General features: G+C 43.7%; 1 protein-coding gene across 20 annotated transcripts in view; it reads left to right on the top strand.

Annotated features, from left to right (window-relative positions):
• Positions 1 to 22881, top strand: part of side-VIII (sidestep VIII) — an 83980-nt gene that overhangs the window by 44438 nt on the left and 16661 nt on the right. For all 20 annotated transcript variants that reach the window (XM_086828033.1, XM_086828026.1, XM_086828019.1 and 17 more), the window contains 2 exons: positions 18593 to 18725; positions 20914 to 21119. In XM_086828033.1, the coding sequence (XP_086684159.1) occupies positions 18619 to 18725; positions 20914 to 21119 (313 nt within the window). In that variant the 5' untranslated portion in view covers positions 18593 to 18618. The remainder of the gene's footprint in view (positions 1 to 18592; positions 18726 to 20913; positions 21120 to 22881) is intronic.

Here is a 22881-nt window from a genome sequence, read left to right on the forward strand (position 1 = left end):
TGGTGAATATTTTCGCAGCTAACAACCGGGGAAACGACACCGATACACCCGCCTTTTCACACCTAAACGAATCCGTACACACGGGGCACGGTTACACACACCCCCATCAGTTGCAATAACAATGCACAATGTCAGTGAGGGGTGTCGGCGATGGATTGAGTAAACAATAGAACGCTTTCGATCGAGGCATGCCGCAGGGATCATTGCATATTCAGCTCCCGAATAGCAGCAGAAAACGCTTTTGACGTGAAATTCAATCTATTACAAAACGCCAACTTCTCGCTCAATCATGCTCGATCATTTACCTGGCGGCCATCAAAGGATATCGAGTCCTGCCTATCCTGCGGAACTATCGCGCCCTGTGCCGCACGCATACTAAGGAAAGCCCCGAAACGGAAGTGCGTGCTCACGTAAGTGTGTGTTGTGCTGCTGTGTGGGTGAGCGAGCACTGACGACATTAGCGCCATTTTGTCGTAATTAATGTGCGCCATATTAGTTGCTATTTGGCCATTTTTCACACACACACAAAAACGACGGCACAGGCGCTCGCAAAACAGTTTTGTGGGGGGAAAACTTTTGCAATTTTAGTTGAAGAATTTCGCACAGCTGCCTGTTTCCTGTGGCTATGGGGAAAACTGTGTGAAAGCCGGGCCCAAAATAGCTGTCTGCCTGTATGCGGTAGAGTGTATGTGTCTCGACATCCATCTTCCTACAAAAGGAGCCACCCACGACACACTCACAGTCCCATATACACAGCATTTTGAGACGAGTTTTTATTGCCGGCATAATTAGCCAAACTGGAGCAGGAGGCGCCTGGCCAAAAGTCAAAGAAAAACACCAACGAAATGCCAGCAGACTGCGGTCGAGTGGCTAGATTTGGGACGGAGTTTACTGTCCTTGAAACGTGTATCTAATCCACAATATGATTCAGGCCGAGGGGAGATATCAGCCCACAGAAAAAAAAATAAGAAGAAAGGAAAATATTGGTATTAGGGCAAAAATTGAAAGGGAAAATCTAGGAAGCATTATTACTTGGCTTTAATTAATCTTATAGGGAAAATTTTAAAAGGTTTCTGTAATACCTCTATTTTGTTATTTAAAAATGTCAAATTAATCTTAAAAATTTGTGTGAAACTAATCCTCACAAAATACTTTTTAGGATTTAGATATATCTACTTCGAAATTGACCTTATAAAACCATTTCCAAATGATTGATTAACTCAATCTTTATATTATTTGTATTAGCGTATTGTAATTTTAGTCTGAAACTTGCAATTCAGTGAAGGAGTCATTTCCGATCCTATATATCATATAAATTCTTGATCAGCATTAAAAGCTGAGTCAATCTAGCCATGTCCGGTCGAAAAATAAATTTTGAAAATTTTTTTCCAATTTTCTGAAAAAACGATAAGGGGTTACATCATTAAAATTCCCAAAATTTGGCAAAATTTTTGATGTTCCAAAATTTTACATTAAGTATGCAGATTAATTAACCTTCTAAAAACTAACATCCGACAGCTTTCCGAATTAAAATTAATGCATTTTTGGCTTAGCTATGAGATTTTTAAACTTTGGTTTGTCGAATAATTTTAATATATAAGTATTTATAAATATCTTAAATTTGAAGCTCATGTATGATCGATTTCCCATTTGATCTTAAAATTGAATTTCTAAACTTGCTTTTTAGCTCGAACTACTTATTTTTATACATTTTTTAACTATTTTTCCTTAATACACACATGGCGTATACTTAATTTATGGGTTTTCATGTTAAGTATACGCCATGTATGCTAGCTATATCTTAAACCGAAGATTATTTTATACCCTTTCAGGGTATTATAAGTTTAGTCAGAAGCTTGAAACGCTGTGAAGCAGTCATTTCCGACCCTAAAAACCATATATATTCATGATTAGCATCTTTACCGATTTAAAGACTACAAATAGTTTAAGCTTAATTGCATACTTCAAGAGTATGTAAACATCGGTTTCCCCTAGTTTGTTTCCCTTCGGATTTTCTAAGAATTTTCCCAAAGTTCCGACTATACATTAAATGAACTCCTTCCTGCTGGAAGAGAATCCTGGAACCGCCCTCGCCGGATGCTGCTATTCAGGCTGTTTATCTCACGCTGCCTTTCACAAGGTTAGTTAGCCAGTTGGCTCTCCTCCACCCTCCCTCACTCCTCCTCACTCCCCCAAGCTGCGTATATTTAAATGATTTGCTGCTAATGCGTCTGTTTATGTTTTATGTTGATGTTGCCAGAGTCTGCGGCCCTTTCTGGGTCTGCTGCTGATGCTGTGCAGGGCCTATCCTATTTGACTTTGTGCAATATTTATTTGCGGCGCTCTCACAGACACACACAGATACACACACGCACACACTCAGCGGCCACACCGACAGCGCCACAGTGTTTATGTTTGAGCAAACACACACAGGCAGCGGAGCGGGAAACGTGGTCACATGTGCGTGGTGCGCATTTAATTTCTATGGCCGGAAGTTGACTAGACAGTTGACTGCCTCCTGTGTCTGCCACACACACATACACTCTGTGTATTTGTGTAAGCGTCTTTTTTTCCATTTTTCCATCTCTAAATTCTGTGCTGTGGCCTCGATTCCACCGCTCAGTGTGTCAATATTTGCCGATGGGCTTTAGAGGTCGCGGAGAAAGACAAGCGATGAGCTCGGCTAATTGCCACCAAAAGTTGTATTGGATTTGCCAAAGCCACAGCATAGATAGTTCAAGTATAAAATCAATTTTCCAAAGAGCCATTGAACTTGGTAGGTTAACCTGAACGTAGTTCATATTTTTCAAATCGTAAAAGAAGAGCTTAATTTATATGTTCTAGAATGGTTTTCATACCATAGTTCCCATTAAATCAAAGAGATCTACATGTAAATCTGTAAACTTTAATTCACTTACTCCATTATATTTAACGATGCTTAAATTACGTGCTTACCTTTTTCATCCTTTTCCAATCATCCTTTTGAAAACTCTCTCTCTCGCAGTGCCTTTAGCTGCCCACTTGAGCTGTGAGCTTTAACGACCCACACTATCGATTCGTTGGTTTCAACCGATTTATAGCCACATTTATTGCCATTACTGAAATATGCTGCATTAAAAAATTGGTGACTTTCCCCAACCCCCACGGTCGCCATAAATCAACAGGCCAAGAGGAAAACTACTTAAAGCGCCATTACAACAAATTTAAAGCAATTTCAAACTTAGGCCAGCCGCACACGCCCCGATCCCAATTCCTCTTCCGCCTCCAACCCGAACATCATTTGGTTTGGAAAGTTGTGCCAAATAAAAAGGCCAGCAGAGCAGCACAGAGAAACCAAAAAAATGAAAAAGAAATGAAAAACCAGGGCCAGGAGGACAAGGCAAAAAGAAAACAAATGTTTTGGACACTTTATTATGCGCATTATTCACTGCTACAATGTTTTATCCCTTTTCGGCGCAGGACTGTTGCTGCGGCCGGTGATTTCTACTCCATTAACTTGACCCAAAGGTCCACTCAACGGGAAGCGCTTCAAGAAATCACTCTCACTCCCACGCTCCTGCTCCTGCTCCTGCTCCTGCCTCCCTTCAGCCAAGTCCTGTATAAATGTCAAAGCAGGAGGAGGCCCAGGAGTTCACCATTAGCCAAGTATTATGATTTGATGTGCCTCGATCCCGATCCCAATTGCGATCCCCTTTTGTGCCAAGTCACTTGTGCAGCTGAAGGCTTTCGGGGCCAGGACTCTGAACACGAGTTCAGTGAGCCTGAATTGCAGGCTCAGCCCCGTTTCCAGCTGAAGTCACCGCCGAGGCCGCACATCATGTGTAAAATTAGCTTATTCTGTTGGATAACCTGCAAGCCATCCTCATCCTCCAAGTTGGTCCCAGCCGCTGGGCATAGAAATAGATTGCTCCGGTCGCTGTTGCATAATTCTCGGTGCGCTTAATGCAATTTTTATGTAGCCTGTGCATTAAGTCATAGTCAGGAGCCGGAGGAGGACACATTTCTTTTGCCTGTTGGCGCATTAAATTTATATGGGAATTGCTCTGCCAGCCATATGGGACACCGGCAGGAGCTAGAGCACCAGGCAGCAGCAGGATAGCCCCTCTACACCCACAAACTTTTACCTCGACCGCAGCTCCTTCCTATTTTGACTTGCTGCCAAGCATAAATTTTACAAAACTCAACAAATAACCCTCGGGGCCGCACGGATAAGGCAGGATATGGCCAAGAGGGATCCAAGGACGGTTGGGATGGCTAGCGTGGACTCCTGGACACTGCCAGGTTTTTCCCCTGATGCCATCTCCATGCCCTCGCTAAATTTATTTTGTGGGCGTGCAGTTTTCAATTTGGCAGCTGCCTGGGCCCAAAGTATACGCAGAAAAGCCTGCCAAAGGCGTGTGTTCAGCAAAATCAATAAAAACACATTTAAAACCGCACCACGACACTAACACGACACAAAAACCGGCAGCCCCATGGATGTGTTTTTATGTCGAGTCAGCGGGACTGCAGTCCGTTGGAGTCCGGAGCACAATGCTAATTCCAAGCGGATTTTGTCGTGCGCCCTGATGATGTGATGGTGGTAATGGTGTAGAGAAGAAGGCTTCCCGGTCAGCATGAAACGAATTACTGCCTCCGGGCGAATGTTAATTCCATCAAGCTTTCCCACTCGCTCGCTGTTTGCCCAGCCCGATTGCATTAGGTTCTACCTCCTACCTCCACTCGTACACCATGGCGTATACGCATTGTTGCGACTTGAGTGCGCTTTCGATTTACGTGCCACGCTTAAAAGTTGTTTGACCCATTTACAGGCCATATCACACCTTAAATGCATTCTCATCATGAAATCTAAGGCTGCTCCCCTGACTCGTGGCAATAGGAGTTTGTCAGGCATTTATGTTTGCAATTTAAATGCTTTTCTCCCAGCTGGCTTTTCATTTCAACCCGTTGACATACTCCGAGGCCTGCTCCTTGTTCTTCTCGGGCGAACTTCCACCTGGAGGGCTCTCGCTCCCCGGGGCATAAATACTTTCGTTTGTCTCCAGATGCAGATGCAGATGCGGATGCAGATGCGGATGCGGATGCGGATGTGTTGCATAGTTTCGAGTGCCATTCAATGGAGTGTACAGCCCCCGAACCACTCCACTTATTTATGCATTCGTGCGCACTTTTTCCCTGCCGCCTCTGCCAACGTTGTAGTGCATTTTAATTTCGTTTGCATATGACAGGCAGCGCCCGAGCCATCGTCTCCCATCGGCCGCCCATGGAATCCAGTGAGACTTTCATTCATTTGCCTGACGCTGCTTAAATATGCACGAATCCCCGCTCCCGTTCCCGTTGCTGGGCCCAGGTTCAGGCCCACTCACTTTCCCATATTTGCAGCATACAAAATTCATCGAATTCATAAAATGGATTTATGAAGAGCGCTCTCGATTCGATTCGGCTTCGACTCTGTCTGGCCTGCCTGACGTGGCGAAAATTCAAGAGATGCCAAAAACAAATTCGAGTGGATACATTAAGGCTTTGCAAATGTTGTGTAAGCGTTGGAGATGCTCTCGCCAGCCTTTCAGTTCAAACATTTAATGTCTGCCGTTGATGGAGAATGCAAACGATGCCAGCTGCAGCCATTATTTTTTCACGAAGTATTGACTCGCCCGTCGAGAGGCGGTAAGGTCAGGGGAGTTCATTCGGCCTTCGAATTACTGTCAGGACACACACACAGACACGGCCTTAATATGGAGTAATTATACTGGAGAAGATAAAGTCAAATAAACTTTAAGTGTTTAAAATAATTGGTAGAGTAAAGTTTTCTTATAATTATTTTAAATCAATTCAACTACAGTAGAACTTATTCCATTCACATGACCCTCTATTTTTATATATTTAAATTAAAAATCCATTGCTCAGTTATTAAAAGGATTTTTGTGTTATATTTATGTGTCTTTATTTTCGGTTCTACTCCATTATTCAGACCCTCAAAATGCCTTTAGTCTTTACAGCCAAAAGTAGATATATACATAAAACATAAAGACTTGAGAGCATTGAAATGTAAGCACCAAGGCTTTTATAACCTTTTTACAATCTAAGAACCCATCTGGTCAATTATCCACATCGGGCCCCTTGTTAGTCCCAATAAAAATGATACAAATTAATGAAACATAAGTCAAAAGCAGCGACGAGCAGACATAAAATGCCAATCAAAAGCCTATCTGCCGAACGGAACCAGACAGCCGCCATCCTGCCCGACTGTCCGGCGTGGTCCCAAAAAATGTTTGAAGGCAAGGACTCCTTGCCCCTCTGGCAGGATACCACTTCAAAAGGCGTCGCAACGTTGCACAGTCAATTTGCGTTCGAGATTTATAACAGTCACAATGCGCTGTTCCATGGAAACAGTTGACTCGGCACCCGTCAGACCCTGCGCCCACTCGAAAGGAGCACAACCAAAAATGGGACCAGGAGAGACGTGTCCTTGAAGCGGGCGCCCATCGAATCATCAACTGGGCCGCTGGTCCCGTTTCGGCTAGCGCTTTGCCATAAATATTTTTTGCTCGATCAAGTGTACTAATTTAATGTGTTGCCATGGCTATATATGCCATATACCTAACTATGTGTGTATGCATGCGAATCGATGACTCGACTGACTTCACCAAGGCTCCCTCCCATCCACTCCCCGCGCGCTATCAGCGCTGGCAGGACATTCAAAACAAGATTTATGACAGGCGTGCGCTAACTGGAAGGCGATGGGGGAGCGGGTGGCCCGAGCAGGGCAGACGGGCAACAATAAAATGAAATCAACGTTACGAAACAAGAGAAATGACAACGTTGCTAAATGGGCTTATCTGAGCAGCAAGCGGGTTGGAAAGAGAAAAAGCCAGCCAGCTTGGACCGTGCAAAGTTTTTCGATTGTCTGCCCAGCTCAACTTAGAGAATTTTTCGCTTGAAAATTTGATTAATGCTTTGCTCCTCTGACTGACGGCTATTAACAACGAAGGGATAGGATAGCCAGCGACAGGGGCCAGAGATCAGGAGTGAGTGTGTGTGTGTAGCAGGTCATGATTTGCCGACTGAGATTTATCTTCTGGGATCCTATTAAATTTCCAAAAGAGCAACAAGCCAACGGGGTCACTTAAAAGTCCATGATGAGTGTTGTTTACGCCGCAAACTGCGAGGAAATGTTGTTTGGATTACACTGGGGAAAACAAACAATATTTTTTTCAGGGTTTACTCAGGGGATTTTCTGAATTGACTCATTTTTTAAAAAGCATATAAACAATTCTTTATATCTCCTCAAAAATAAATCAATTTCAAAGAACTTAAACTATAAGTCTGCGTTTTCTGTTTGTGTATTTTCCAAGATTTTTCATTTCACCTTGCGCTTCTTTGTCTGCGTTAAATTAAGCCTTCTTTTTGGGCAACATTCTCCTTTTGTGTTTCTTCTTATGCAACATCCTTGTGTGCGGCGGATCTGGGTGCACGGTGGCAGGTGCAGTTCAAAGCAATTTCATTGCTGAAACAAAAACCCGATCCTCTGTGAGCTCCTTTCCACCCGTGTTAATTATGTGCCCTGTGCAAGTTTCGCCGAGCATTTGTCTTTATTATGGGCTGAGCCTCGAGCTGATGATGCCAGGTAGTCACCAAGCAGGCAGCAAGGACATCTGCCGCAGCTCCTTGCCATCCCGAGCCTGTCGCCTTTATTATCATTGTTGTGCTGCCGCTGTCGCTGTCGCTGTTGCCTTTGTTTTTCCGCACTGACATTCGGGCGAGGGACAATGCGAGGGAATGGGGCAGAGGGTGTGGAATTCCGGGAGCATAAGCTCGGTAAGCTCACTGGAATGGAGAGGCAACAATACATCATGTATGCAAAATGATGTATGCATGTAAATGACGACGACGACGACGACGCACAAGTGTTGCGAATTAGGCCAAGGAGAAGCATTAATAAACGCATTTAGTGGGCGCTGGCATACGCGTCGTATGCGCAATGCCAAAGAAAAGGCAACGTGGGAGGTGAGGAATAAGCTTAGATAATCGCAGGCGCAGGCAGCAGAACAAGGATAAGAACAAGAATAAGAACAAGAACAAGAACAAGAACAAGAACAAGAACAAGAACAAGATGATGATGATGATGATATAGACGACACATGCAGGCTTATAATTTGCACGTGGCAGTCAGGCAGGCATTCGCCGCCATATTTTTCCCTCTGAGCATGCTATATAGTAGTAGTATATAGTGTGTGTGTACTTATTGTGTCACTGAGCTTGACATACTTTCCACTTAGGCAGCAGCAGCAGCAGCCCCCACTCTTATTTCTCCCCCATGCAAGTTTATCATTTGCAGCCTTAGTTATGCATAGTGTTACAGCCCGCGCGGCACTTTCACCCGCCAGCCAAGTCATCATTGTCGTCTCTCAAGTTGCTTGCTCAGTTTTCTTCAGCGACTCGAGCTGATGCTGATGCTGATGCTGATGCTGAGGCGACATTAGTCGTAATATGTCAGCCTGTTACTTTTAGCAGCCTAGTTTTAAGTCTGCTATCTGCGACGAGCGACGAGCGGCGAGAGTGAAAATAGGAGAAGGCGGGATGCTGCGGTCTCGTGTGTGTGTGTGTTTGCGCACACATTTCATTGCATATCTTGAGGCGCACTGCAGGCAGTCCAGGATCCGCTTTCAGGCCCCGGATCTATCTCCTGTCAGCAGAGAAACCATTATAATTAACGCCTCTCGCTCCGCTTTAATTTGCCCCCTCCAGCATCCCGTTCGCCCCCCACTCAGCCACGCATAATTAACGTATAAATTACTTATAGTGTGACGTTAATAATCCGGGCGTTAATAGATTTTTCCTCTGTTTTTCCGGCCCATTTCCATTTGTTTATTCTGGCTAACGCACACGCAGGCTGCCAGCTGTGGCTAAAACGGAAATCTCCTCTCCCCCTCTCGGGTCTGACGGCCTAAATTATCGATAATCAATGAATTTGGTCCTTTATTGTGCTTTCCCAATCGCTTTCAGGGGCAGTTCCAGTGTGTGAGTGTGTGTGTGTGTTTGGGTTCGGTGGAATAATTGTTTATCGAAATAATGGAAGCATTAATTTCCGCTTTATTGCAGTTGGCTTTTAGTTTATACTGCTATACCTGCGACTATGTTTTATGCTCCAGTAGGCCAGACAAAGTGATGCTGGAAGGATAATTAAATATTCAAGAGGCTCAAGGGAACCCAAGCTCTTTATTAAAATCCAGCACACACACACGGATGGAGACTCATTAAAAATCCTCACTCAAAAGTCATGTTGCTGCCCTGTCAAACATTTTGTAAGCAATTTAAGTGCAAAATCATGCGACAAACTATAAACCAACAAGCCGCAGACCCTCCTCCCGTCCCCGGATCCAATGGCAGGGGCGTGTCCGACAACTAATGAGACCCACAATCCTGGCCGGGTGGAAATCCTGAAGTCCTGCTCCCTTAGCCATTGTCGCTGAGCCGCAAGGCATTCGAAAGGCAAACAAATAGACATTAAAAAAGGCAAAACCAACAGCAATAATCAGTTGAGGGTCTGGCATTCTGATGCTCCCTCCCTCACCCACTGCATTATTATCACTATTCCGCACCGAACCGAACACCCCGACAAATGGCACCAAATTGTAGAGGTTGACGTTTAATTTGCCACTTTTATTAACAGCGCTCATATTAGGGACTCATTTATCAGGTCCACTGTCTCTCTAGCCGCTGTTGCTTTTGTTGTTGGACCAACAAAAAAACGAAATGAAGCCCTGGAAGTGGCAAGGTGGGTGGGTGGGGGGATTACACCCTCCACCGCCAGCAGCAGACATGACACACAGTGTAGCAGTTGTGGGAATTATTTAATTTAGACACTGCATTGCTCTTGGAAATGGGACGAGCACAGTGGAATGGATAAATCAAAAGTGCTCTGACAGTCTTCCAATTTATATTATTGAAATATTTCTTAAAATAAAGCAACTTTGTCGTATAAATTTGCTGATGAGTTAGATCAACTATAAATAACACATTAAAAAATGTAAACTAGTCTTAAATTTCATTATTTTCCTTCCCCAAAACTTCTTTAAAATTCAACTGACTTTAAAATTGAGGTCAGTTTCTGATACTTTATACCCTTTAAGTGCCAACTGCTCATTCAAGCTGTATTGCTGTTACAACCATTGTACAAGAACTCCCAGAGCTGGGAGCACCCATTTAACTGGCAAGTTGTTTTTGCACTCTCATGATGCCACTGCCGCAGACAAGGACTAGGAAGAGGACCGGTATCTGGACCGGCAAACGGGAACAGGAACCGGCCCGGGCATAGACCAACTCCTCTAAGCTATTGCTTTGAGCCCGAGCCGGGCCAAATTAATGACAATGACTCTGAACGCCGGGCCAACGGAATGGCGGAGTGGGATGTCGGTGTCCGTGTACCCACTGATTGTTCGGTGGGTTCTCCGGCCCCCAGTTGCTCCTCCTCCTCCCTCAGCTACTTTTTCAGTGTTTGTCTGCATTTGCACTGACACATGACAGAGCGTTTCATTTGTTGTGCGGCACTGGCAGAGTGCCGGAGCATGACGCGGAGGAAGTGGGCTCTGATGCCTGGCCAGGATTAAATATTGCATTGCAAAAACTCAAGGGTTCGAAAGGGCAGTTATGAAGTGCCTGCTGCTGTCTCCCCGACTATTCCCCAGTTAATTGAGAGGAAGGAAGGTGGTGGTGGTGAAGTCGCTTATTGGCTCGCAAACGATTGGGCCAAGACACGCAACCCAAACGCGGTTAACGCTTTACTTATGAGCCGCTGCGGATGCTGGCCACTGACCAAATGTAATTGACTAACCGCTCACGTTCCGATTCCTCGTCCATGGACTCACATTCATCATCGCCGATGCCGAGCCGGCTAATTGGCCTGGCTGGCCAGCATAAATGGTTAGTGGCTAGGCTACCAATGAGCCCGCTAATGCCAATGTGCAGGCCCATTCTGCGGCTGCGGCTAATCAGTATTAAGCTGCGGCACATGTCGAACAGGACTGATAATGCGCCAAACTGGGAGACGTGAGAAGATCTCCCTCCACGTTAATGGGAATTAAATTCGGAAATTAAAAAACTTCCTTTGCGGATGCCGAATCGCTTCATTGGCCAAATATTTGCTGCCTGCCAACAGACGCATCATCAAAATGTTTTTCTTCTGCCGTATTTATGGCCGTGCAATGTAACAAACACATCATAAATGGGGCACAACACATACTTAATGAAATATTTATGTGCCCTCAGTGCGTGTGAGTATACGCATGTGTGTGTGTATGCAGTGAGCACATATTTGCCATACATTACGCACACATTACGGTCTGCTGTATTTGTATTTGCTTTACTCACAGCAGCACAGGGATATGAATTTTTTCTGGGCGCCAAAATAAAACAAAAGATGCTGGGGAAAAAACGTGCTGCATACTTTGCTGCGCACTTTGAGGCCAGAGGCTACTGCTACTCTCTCTCTACGGTTTCATATTTTTTAATATATTAGCTAGGAAAATATTATATTATATTATGTCGTACGGCATAGAGGGAAAGATGTATGCGCAACGACTGCCTTTAAATGGGCATGTAAATTTTATTTGTTTTTTACGAGCGCATAAATCAAAGAAAATTGTTTTTATACAAAAAATATGTGCGTTGCCCCTTTCAATGGCCGGACATTTCATATTTTATGCGGTCGGCGACCCTTTTCTGCAGGCATTTTCTACCAAAAAAAAAAAAATAATAAAAAAGGGCAGCACGAGTCCCAAGAAATCCCTGCTAAAATTCCAACCATTCGCAGTCGCTTTTCATGCAGCGATTCCACCTACGATCAACTGCAGTCGATAGGAGGATTTTCAATCAATACTCGAGTACAAAATAAACGCCTTCGGGCGTCGTTGCTCCCATTTGAGACCCTACGCATCTGGCAGTTTTCTTCGCCCGGGCCCCATTTGGATTTTTTCGTCTTTGTTTTTCCAAAAATTGATTTCATTAATTTCTAATGCTATCTGAAAATATACAAGGCACAACACCCGCGGGCTGTTTGCACAATGAGAGAGGAACCGAGCTGGCAATACATCAATGGAGAATAAAAAAATACAAAGCAGAGGGCAACGTATTTATTTTTTCACAGAAAAACGAAAAAGCACATTTTACTCCACGAATTATATCAAAAACGAAATGAGCAAATGTATATATGAACAGGAACAGAATGGAGGCGATAACAAATCCTGTATACCCTATAATATTAAATATATATAACACAAATTAATTAAAATAGTTCAATTGATGAATACCATTTGGTCACGTTATTTAAAGTAATTTCAAATCATTTGTCATCACATCAAGGTCCCATAATTATGAGTATTCCGGGGGACTCTTTCAGTTCTCTCACAGAAAATGGCACAAAAACGTATCAAGTAAAAATGAGATGAGGAATTAAATAAAATAAGATACTCTTGTTGAAAATTTCATTTGGAAATTCCTTGTGCAGCAATTAGGGGAAATTCGTTTGGGTTTTTTCCCTTAATTTGCGTTGTTTGTGCCATCTTGGCTTTTGGCACAAGAAAATTAATTTAGCCATGTAATTGTGTTTCTCTCTTATTTTTTGTTTTGTGTCCTGTTTCATAAGGACACTACAAATCCTTGAAGTCACTTTCCATTTGTTCTTCTTCGCTGCTACGTTTTCATTATGTAATTATTTCCACATGCTCACGTTCGCACATCGAATTCATTTCTGGCTTATCAGATTCACCTTTTTGGAGAGGAGAAGAGAAGAGAACTAAAACTAAACCCCTGGCCGAGCGTTTGTCGAGTCAGCAACGCATTACCCGATCCCACTTTTAGATAAAAGTAAAAGCAGCGACACGTAAACGGTCACGGCTTCGCACACAGACAAACCCTGCTCCCGAAAACTCACACAGATTCGCACACAATCGCTCTAATACACGCAACGTGTTGGCACCCCTTTCTTATGCAACAATTTTCGAACGCTGGCTGAAATCACAGTCTCTCAGACGGGCACAGAGAGCCGGCTTAATGGCCTCGGCGGCTAGAATGGGCCTGGATAGAGCCGAAAGGACGACGGACGAGGGACGATGGGCGAAGGACGAAGGACGACATAGAGACCCGCATAAAAGGCTCTCCAAATGCAGGCGGCCCTTTTAAGTATCTATAAAATGAAAATGTTTATAGAAAAAGTGCTCAAGTGACTTGATTTGTGCATTAAAGATATGTGTATATGGGTTCCACCTGACACGGAGTATTTCCTCAGCCATAAAATGCAAGAGATACCGTTGAGCCCGGTGCCCCGTGCTTGTATGTATCTTCCAGATACTTATGCTCGGTGGATGGCATAATGTAAATGCGAAAAAAGGGTAGACCGGCGCACACACTCACAATGGCCACTAAAATTCGGCCGTTAAGAATCCTTTAAGGGGCATCGGGACCGGAAGTGAAAGTTTTCCGTAGTCAGTCAGTCTGTTACTCAGCCATTTACTGCATTTTTATGTGACCGGAGGCGGGTCAGGAGATGATAGGGGATAGGGGCTGGAAGGACCGACATATGGAGATTGGCCCTTGCCATTGATGGTTTATGTAAGAGCCGGTTGTGTGGCCGAGAGTATGGATCGTTATAGTTATGTATGGGATGTAAAATGAACAGACGACATGGGAACTCTCCTCAAGATGGGCCACAGTTCGTAATGAAATGAAGTGTATAACATTTTATTTTACGATTGCGTATTCAGTTTGCTGAAATATAATGAATACCATTTGATGGAGTCAATAAAACTATTGATTTTGAATCGATTTGATGATGGTTTATCAAGATATCAGCAACTTTTAAGGCAATCATTCATTGCTTTAACAAATTCTATATGAAGGATGCTTAGTTCAGGAATAGTTTCTGTAGAGTTAAGTAAACACAAAATCATTTGCTTTGCAACTAAAACATTAATTAAGCTAATGAAAAGGATATACTATACAGCTTTATCCATCCATGAAAGAGTTCTTCCTGAAGAAATCCCATTTTAAAGCAATTGTCCTGCTTAATATTCCCTTAAAGTAGCATCCCTATTTCCGTAATCCCATTGCTTCTCGCCCGTGTTAATGGGATACGAATTAAATTTAATATAAAATTCATTTGGCCAAATCAAGGAGACCGAGACAAAGCGATTGCTTGTTACACTTTTCGGACTGGCCGAGAGCGAGCACTTTCAATAATTGCCACTTTGGCGCCCATTAAAGCCAACTTATGCCCACGATTGACTGCTGCAACAGCCGAGGCCTATCCCCCGGCTCCTCCTTCCTTCCTCGAGTCCTTTCTCTAGGACTCTGTTTCTGGCCTGCTCCACCTAGAACGCATAATCATTATCGTTACAGTTTATTGCACATTAAAACTGCGCCGCTGTCGCCCTTTGCTTTTATGCCACCGTCGCTGGGCCAAACACTTGGCATTACATAAAGCAAATGGCCATAAAACGGAACTGGGAACATGGCCGAATCGAAAGGAAGAAGAGAGAGCGAGAGCGAAACTCGACCGAGTCTTGACCGACTCGTAATTGTCACCCTCAGCGCCTTTTGTTGGAATTTACACATGAATAGTTGCCGGACCTCCTGCCAGTGGGAATTTAATTTAATTGCGCCTGAAATTTGCTTCCATCTCGAGCGCTCTCTCCACGGTTCGTCGTCGTTCGCCTCAATTGTATTTGGAGATTTTTATTTGATTTTTATTTAATTTTTAAGTACTCCCAAGGGGACTTCCGAGTGTTTTGCAATTAGCGGGTGTGTAAGCGTTTCAATATGATTTGCAGTTGGCCAGAATTTGCGAGTAACTGAAGCTGAATCCTTCCGTTAAGCCAAGACTAAAAACCAAATCCAATAAAACGGGGTTAGAGATGTCACGCTTATTTTATTTGATAGCTCCATGATTTTAGCAAATTATGCAAATGTTTGCACTTATTTGAAACAACATTTTTGTTACTCATATTGAGTCGCACTCGTTCTCGCCCCCCTCTCGGTCGCTGGCAAATATTGACAAGAGTTTTATTTAAATTTGGCTGCCAATTCCTTGGCAGGAGTTTCCGGCAATGTCACTGAGCTCCTTGGCTTCCTCGACTTCCCCTCGTCTGCGCATATTTTTGCGAAATCAGCAAATGTTGCCGTTGTCAACTGAGTTGGCCCCGGCCATGTCTCGATTCGCAGATTTTATTTTTTCTGCCGTCTTCACTTCTGTTGAAAGTCGGAGCGGGGCAGGCAGAGCGGTGGCAAATGCCACTAATATGAAAGCAAATTTGCATAATAATTTTTGCCAGATTCTTTTGCTAGCTGAGCTGCCGTCATATTTAAGTTGAATATCCTTTAGTTTGGCATCTGAATATCCTGATTTTGTTCCACTTTAATGCTGGAACCCGTTTTGTTTATATTCACAGCGGTCAAAGCACTTGCCACTGCTTATTATATTAATTGAATTTAATGGCATTTAATGAGAAAATTAATTAAACTGCTTTATTTATGGCGTCACATTAAACGAATATACTATTTTTTTCTAGCCTCTGACAAAGTGAGTGGTTTTTTATGGAATTTGCCCTGTGGCTGTGGTAAATATGACAACTGTTGGGGTAAAAAAACTGGTCTTTTTTCTTCTATTCATAAAGTGTGTATAGTTGGAGAACCAGGAGGTTTTGATAATTTATTATATAATTGCATTAATCTTAAAGCTTAATGCAAATATGGGAAATATTTCATAATTAAATCGCCGCTTTGGAGGATTATTGAGCTCAAGATACCTATTGTTAGTGCAATAAAATAAATGTCCCAATGTTAAAGTTCATTTATCTACACACCTTACGCCTGTTTGCCCCTTGGCAATAAAAATAATTGGCTATAAATGCGCCAAGAGTCAAAACAAAATGCCAATTGTCAAGGAGCCAGGGAGAGCGCACCGAGTGCCTGTCGGAAAAGGAAACTGGGAAGGAATAAGAAATCAACACATTGCTTTTAATTAATGGAAGCTGCACACACACACTCTACCAAGTGGCAGTTACCGTGGCGTTTTTATGACTTTTCGCCTGGCATCTGGAAAGGCCATCAAATCGGAGGGAAACTGGGGTGAGAAAGTCACCGTGTCGCTTGTCAGTTTCAAGTGCGTTGAGTTATAATTTTATGTGCAATTAATTTGCCACCACACACATACACACTCGCTTAATGTATTCTCTGGCTTGTACGTGGGCCAACTAATGAGCCAAACAGCTACTGTTTTGGCCTGTCCTGGCTTGTTTGAGCTAGAAATTGTTGTTAAGCCAGGACCCTGCAAAAGCAATTTTAATGGCCGCCGTGTTGTGGCAATTAATGTTGATGACTTTTTTATAGTTCACAGCAACACGAAAAAAAAGAGAAACAACCTTAGTAGAACCGCTTTAGATGCATTTAGAATGAAATCCATTCGAACATTTTCCGATAGCTGGAAAACAAATCAGCACAAGTGGACAAACGTGGCCGAAATTGCAAATTCCAGCACAAAACCACGCACAACCAGTGGGCATTTTACGATTGATTTTTGTTGGGGCGGCGAAAAAAAGGGCACTGCGTTCTGGGCTCAAAACGAAAATCTCTAATTAGCTAATTGCTATAATTAAATGTTTTGCCAATGTGAGCATTCGTTTCGTTCATTTCGTTTAACTCGGACGCAAGGATAATGTAAATTCTGAGAGCTGCCCTCGCTCAGCCAGTGCCTGTGTATGTGTGTGTGTGTGTGCTTGTGCTTTGTTGTCCTTTCCCCTGCAAATGTGTGTGTGCGTGTGTGTGTGTTAGGGGCCGACGTCATCATCATTACCATCATTGGCATTGTTATTATTGCGGTTGCCCTCGTGCCTCGGCACTGCCTGTGCTCGTTCCGTAATGGCAAATCGAACATATTTGCATATGAAATGAGCGAAAAATCGAAACATGGCGGCAGCCAGGCCCGGGCCATGTGGAGCCCCAGCAAAACAGAGAAAAAAAAGAAACCAAAAGAGGAACCCGGCGATTTCCGGCTTAGGAGCCATCACATTTTAAACGAGTCTCCTGCCCCCCTCCCGATTATTATGCAGAATCGAAAGTCAGGCGGCAGCACAAAACCATTTATAATCATCATAAATTATGCATTGCATTATCGCTACTGCCGGAGTCCTGCTTGCTTGCCTTTTTCCCCAGCTGATTAGCAACTAATTCCGCGGAGCGGCCACGGGGCGTATGAGTAATATGCGCCGCCTGCAGTTGAGCTGTGAGTTGGGTTCGCAATTAAATCATCGCTTGCGGTTGGCCAGCGCATGGGGGACTCTCGACAAACTGTAATAACTTTGTTTGGGCCACGTCAAAACGCTGAGCCTACGAAATGCAAATGAGTTAACAAGAGAATTTAAATGAGATACAAACAACGTGACGAGGGACCGACGCCTTTCCTTTACCAAACAACAAAAGGGCTAACAAACTTTTTCGGCAAAGAAAGTCTACGGGAAAGGAAAATTTTAAACAGGAAAATTAGACCGGCTCTCTGGCCCAATCTTATAAAATTTAAATTAAAATCAGACCAAACCCAGTTGGAATAAGCCTCGGTCTGCGAAGAGTCCCCGAAATTAATGTCAACTTCAAACAGTAATCTCTCTCTCCGTCTTTCCCGTTCGGGGCTTTAAACAAAGCGGCAAAAATATGAGCGGACAAAGCAACTGAGAATAATGAAAAGGCAAACGAATCTTAAGTGCAGGCCAAAAATAACACAAATAAATGCCCAGCCAAAAGGGAAATTGTTAAGAGCAAAGACTCGGAAAATAAGCCAAGCCAAAGGACATAACTCAAAAAATGGCTGTGCAAAAGTAACACACAAAAAAAGGGAAGGCAGCAAAATAAAAGAAAAGAAGAAGCCGGCGAAATGAGGAAGAACAATCCCCGCTGCCGCCTTGAAAGCCGGACGAAATTAGCATAAAAAAAGGATTTGCTCGCTAATTTCACTTTAATGTGAGAGGGCGAAAGAAAGAAAGGCGCAGGACAGTGCGATGAAGACGTCGCGCCCATTACGTCACTTTTATCTCACTGACTTTCCCCTCGATTTTCCATCCCCCCCTCAAGTCTTTTCGCCTTTATTTATAGCATTATTAGTTGGGCCAAGCGAAAGATCGCAGCATGCTCCCCGCTACTCGGCTTTTCGGGGGGTCTCTGGTCCCAATAACAAAGTGCTAATGCCCTCGGCTAATTATACATCATTTGTTAGCCACATTTTTTTTTTCATCTCAGCCACTTTCCTGCAGCTCCTGCTGTTGATTTTTTTTCGTCTTCCGTCTCGGGTTCTAGCTAAGGAGACTACGTTATAAATTTCAGTTTTTTCTTCAAAGGAGCTCTAATATTGGATGTCTTTTCTCAAAGTCTATTTGTGGAATTAAAGGGAATCTTCAGAATTAAACCTTTATTAAATGACATAAGATAGTAATACATATCGAAATGAATTGATTCCAAAGTTAGTTTCCCTTTAAATTGTGTTTAAATTTGTCTCCTCTATGACTTAACCCAGTAACTCTGACTAATCCCCTAAGTTTCTCTTAACTTTCAGGTCCTCCTGTGCTATCCGAGTCCATAATGGGCACTGTTGGCCGACTGCCCTGCAACGTCACCCCGCCCATCTACGAGGATCGTGTGGCACTGGTCATCTGGTACAAGGTCGGCCTAAAGACACCCATTTACAGGTGAGTCTCGACACGTTTTGATAGATTTTAGGGAAGGGAAATCGCTTTCCAATAACCCTTAAATCTTTAAGCCGCCGTGTCAAATACAGAGCCACAAGCCGCAGAGGAGAGGAGAGTTGATGCGGGGGAGAATACCCACCTGACCGCAAACATTTTAACCGCACACACTCAGACAGACACGCACGGGTCCATAAATAAACAAAATTGATTACCGCAGACAACTTTTGACGCACTCAACCCGCTCGCCATCCGCCATCCGCCACTCGACACAAACAAACAGATGAGGCGGGAAATTGGATCGGATGATGTCGGAGACCTGCACATGTCAGTTGCCCCATTCGAGGGGAGTTTTCATTCTGATTTAATGGCGGCTAATTAAGCCGATTTTTTCTCTGTCCCCTAACCCCAGACCGAAGTCCGCAGTCCAAAGTCCGAAGCAGTCCGTCAGCCTGCAGACATGAAATTAGCATAACTAGAAAATTATACACAGAGGAGCTGCCGAAAGTGGGCAAAGTTTCTTGGCGGTTCGCTCCAAGGTTACATTCGCCAGCAAAAACTTTTTCAATTATTCATGTCTAACATTATGTCGTTGTGGTGGCTGGCAGTACCGAGTATCTTGTATCTACCAGATACACGTCTACATCAAAGGCGTGAAACTTTAATTGGATTCGTCTGACTGGGATGTGTGTGTGTGTGGTGATTAGCTGATTGCCAGCCCGGGCTGCCTTCCTGCCAGCTAGCCAGGCATTGACATGCGGCCAAAACTAATTGAACTTCGGGCACTTCAAGGACTTGCAAATGACTCGAGCGAAAGTAGTAATTAGCGTTGCATAACGACCGGCAGAGCCACGCTCGAACTGAGCTCAACTCTTGTTTGTAATTAAAAACCACTCAGCAAGTAAATTAATCATAAAAGAAACCGCTTGCCCGATGCTGGACCAGGCCACGCCCGGTGGTAAAAATTTCATTTTCACCCAGCATTGGCAGGACGCGATCCTGTCCCTCCACGACATTGACTTTTTATTGCCCGGCTGACATACGAGCTTCGGTTCGGTTTGGTCCTTCTGCAGAACCTCATTATCCGTTCGAGGGAGCGCCATATGTTCAAAGCAAATCAAAATCGAAATGCAATAAAACACAGGCTTGCAATCCGAGCAGTTGTCGAGGGCGAAGGATATATGTATATGGAGATGCAGGGGAATTTATGGAGCATTTCTGGCTGGGGGAAAAATTATGTACTCGGCCGGCCGTTTGTCGAACCTAAGTTAGGTGAGATTTTCCCGGGCACCAATAGCAATTTGAATGCCAATTGAGTTGGCAACTCGGCAACGTCCTGGGGCCAGGCACTAAATGATTAATTCATAAGTTGTAGCATATCAGTGGGCGAGGTGGCGCTTAAATCGGGCTCTGAAACTTCGTTGCCCCCGGGCTGGGATTACTCCGGTTCTGGTTCTCAATTAAAAACGCTTTCGGCCACTTTAAGGATTGGCCAAAATAGAATATTACGCCAGAGCTTGCATAATTAACTATGTGTTGCCAGGAAAAGTGCTTTAAACCCCAATTAACTTCGCCACTCGGCTAAATGTTGACCTAAATCGGCTATCACAGCGAACTTCCTACGCTTCGAAACTTTTTAAACCCAACGTCGTTGGCCTGAAGTTGGAAACAGCGGCAGCACGGACACTTTAAGACCATTGATTGACCACCAAAATGAGCTCATTACGGCCAGTATCGGCAGGATGGAATAATCAATAATTGGGAATTTCAAGCGAAAACAATAAATTACAGCATGGGAGGGCGGGTGTATATTATTAATTCATTGCAGAACCCAATTACGCCGACGGCGATAATAAAAAACTTCAACATGGCGTGAGAAAGTAATGGGCACTGGGGCGACTCTTGTTTTCCTTTTGGCACAGGCTGATATACAGGAATTCTTTTCATTTTTCCCATGCCGACACTGGGAGAAAATTAGCGGGGAATTAATTACAAACTTTTGAACTTTTGTGATGATTTTATCACAAAGACAAATGGTAAAGCCTAAACCTTAAACCTAAAACTTATACTAAGCTACAAGCAGTTGAAGTATTTAAGAATATATATTAATCTGTAAGATGAATGCCCTATTTTAGGTAATATTTTCATACCAGTGCACTTCTGATTCTCGTCTTCTTTTGCCCCATTTCAGTGTGGATACACGCGACTCCAACTTCGCCCAGGGCACGCACTGGTCGGATGAGACCTATCGGGAGCGCCTCTCCTTCTACGTGGAGGGACGTGCCGGCACGCTGACCATCAAGTCAACCACCGAGGACGACACCGGAGAGTATCGGTGCCGCGTCGACTTCCAGAAGAGTCCCACGCGTAACTCCAAAGTGAATTTAACTGTCATAAGTAAGTACCGGCATGGAGCCACTCTCCTTGCTCCTTGTTTGGCCATTCTGTTTGCCCACGATGTGCGGGGCAGCATAATTGAGCAGCTAATTTGTGCGGCGACATATCCTGGCCGGGTGGGTGGATGTTATATCCTCAAACCGCTTCTGGCTTCATTCTTCTGCGTTCCGGTCCAACCACGCCACTCAGCTCTTGGACAAACACATTAGTTACAGAATAAGACGCCAACTATATGTTCGGGTTGCCAACTTTTTCCTTATTTTAACCCACTGCCTGCCCGGACTGCAGTCCTGCACTTGGCAAACAGATTTTAAAGTGCCAACTTGGCCAGAAGTTTAAACTTGGCTGGTTAAAGCTGCTCGAGGAGAAAGCCCAAGTGTGCGGCGGGTGGCAATGGGTTCGGTTCGCTGGTTGCGAGTGCAAAGTGCAACTTTTGAATTGAATTCCTCGCCTCTTAAATGGATTTCAGATTGGGAATTGGGCAAGAGTATGCGCTGAAACGGTTAGAATTTTCCAAGGCAAGGATTTAAATCGATAAAAGTCGAAATTGAGAAAGGATTACCAGCATTCATCCAATTCTCTAATCTTAAATTGTATTGTTAGCATCTTAAGGCAGAAGAACTTTATGCAATATAAAGAAATATATTAAAAGAGTCCTAGAATTCTAAAACTTATTTATACTAGAAATCATATATTGTATTTGTTAGTATCTTTAAATTAGTAGTTTCTGACTATCAATTTCAAATTAATTTAACAAAACCTTAAGCAAGTAAAAGGCACATTTTATTGCTGTTTTCTTAACCCTATTTTCTCTCGGAATTGTCCAGAAGGAAAAGCGTATTCCACCTTCCATTTTACCCACTTTCAAATGGAATTCAAGTCCTGTTTTTATTTTAAGCTTAAACCCACCGCGAGAAGGATACCTGGGCATTGAGGCGGCCACAGCTTGCAATTTACCATTAAAATTTATATGCGTTTCCAGCGGCGTTTAGCTGAAATATATGGCCAGCAGAGTTGGCCAGGCCAAATATTGTTGGTAAATAGTTGCTGCCGACGCCGAAGTCGCCGTCGCCGTCGCAGTTGCCAGATGAAGCGTGTGGAAGCAAAGGAGGCGGTGGCGGGCCGAAAGGGGCGTGGCTGTGTTTTACAAACTTCTTGAGCATGTTCAACATGCTGCCGCTATGTGTGTGCGTGTTTGTCTGTGACATGTGAAGCGTAAAACCAAGGCAGGATTTAGAACTTTGTACGTCGGTCGGGAAATGGGAAAAGGGGGAAAAAAAGGAACAGAGGGAAAAACTTTAAAGAAGATATTAGATTAAAAGTTGCCCCAGTTCAGGGTGGACAGTTTGGACAACTTGCCGCTGCTGCTAATGCGCCGGTCTTTGGGGAGAGAGCAGGAAGTTCCCAGGATTTGATCAGGCCAAGCAAATTTGCCAGCAAAGCGATGATAATCGGGTCGGGTTCCGGCTCCAAATAGTTGGCCAAGCGCCCACCCCCTGAAATAACCAATAATAATAAGGAACAGACCAAGTAGTATGGGGGAAAACTAAAGAAAACAGAGTAAAGCAGTCAAAACAGGAAGGTCTTTAAGCTCTAAGTGAAAGAAAGCATAAAAAATAAATGAGGTGCAAGTAAGAGTAGTTTGTTTTTGTATTAATTATTTGCAAAAGAATTCTGGAAATACTTAAGAGGAAAGACAAATATTTTTGGGATAATAGGATTTCTTCTATTTTACTTCCCACAAATAAACACACCTCTTTTA

This window comes from Drosophila serrata, unplaced genomic scaffold, assembly GCF_035046125.1.
Source record: "Drosophila serrata isolate PLE 108 unplaced genomic scaffold, ASM3504612v1 contig_184, whole genome shotgun sequence".
Classification (NCBI taxonomy): Eukaryota; Metazoa; Arthropoda; class Insecta; order Diptera; family Drosophilidae; genus Drosophila; species Drosophila serrata.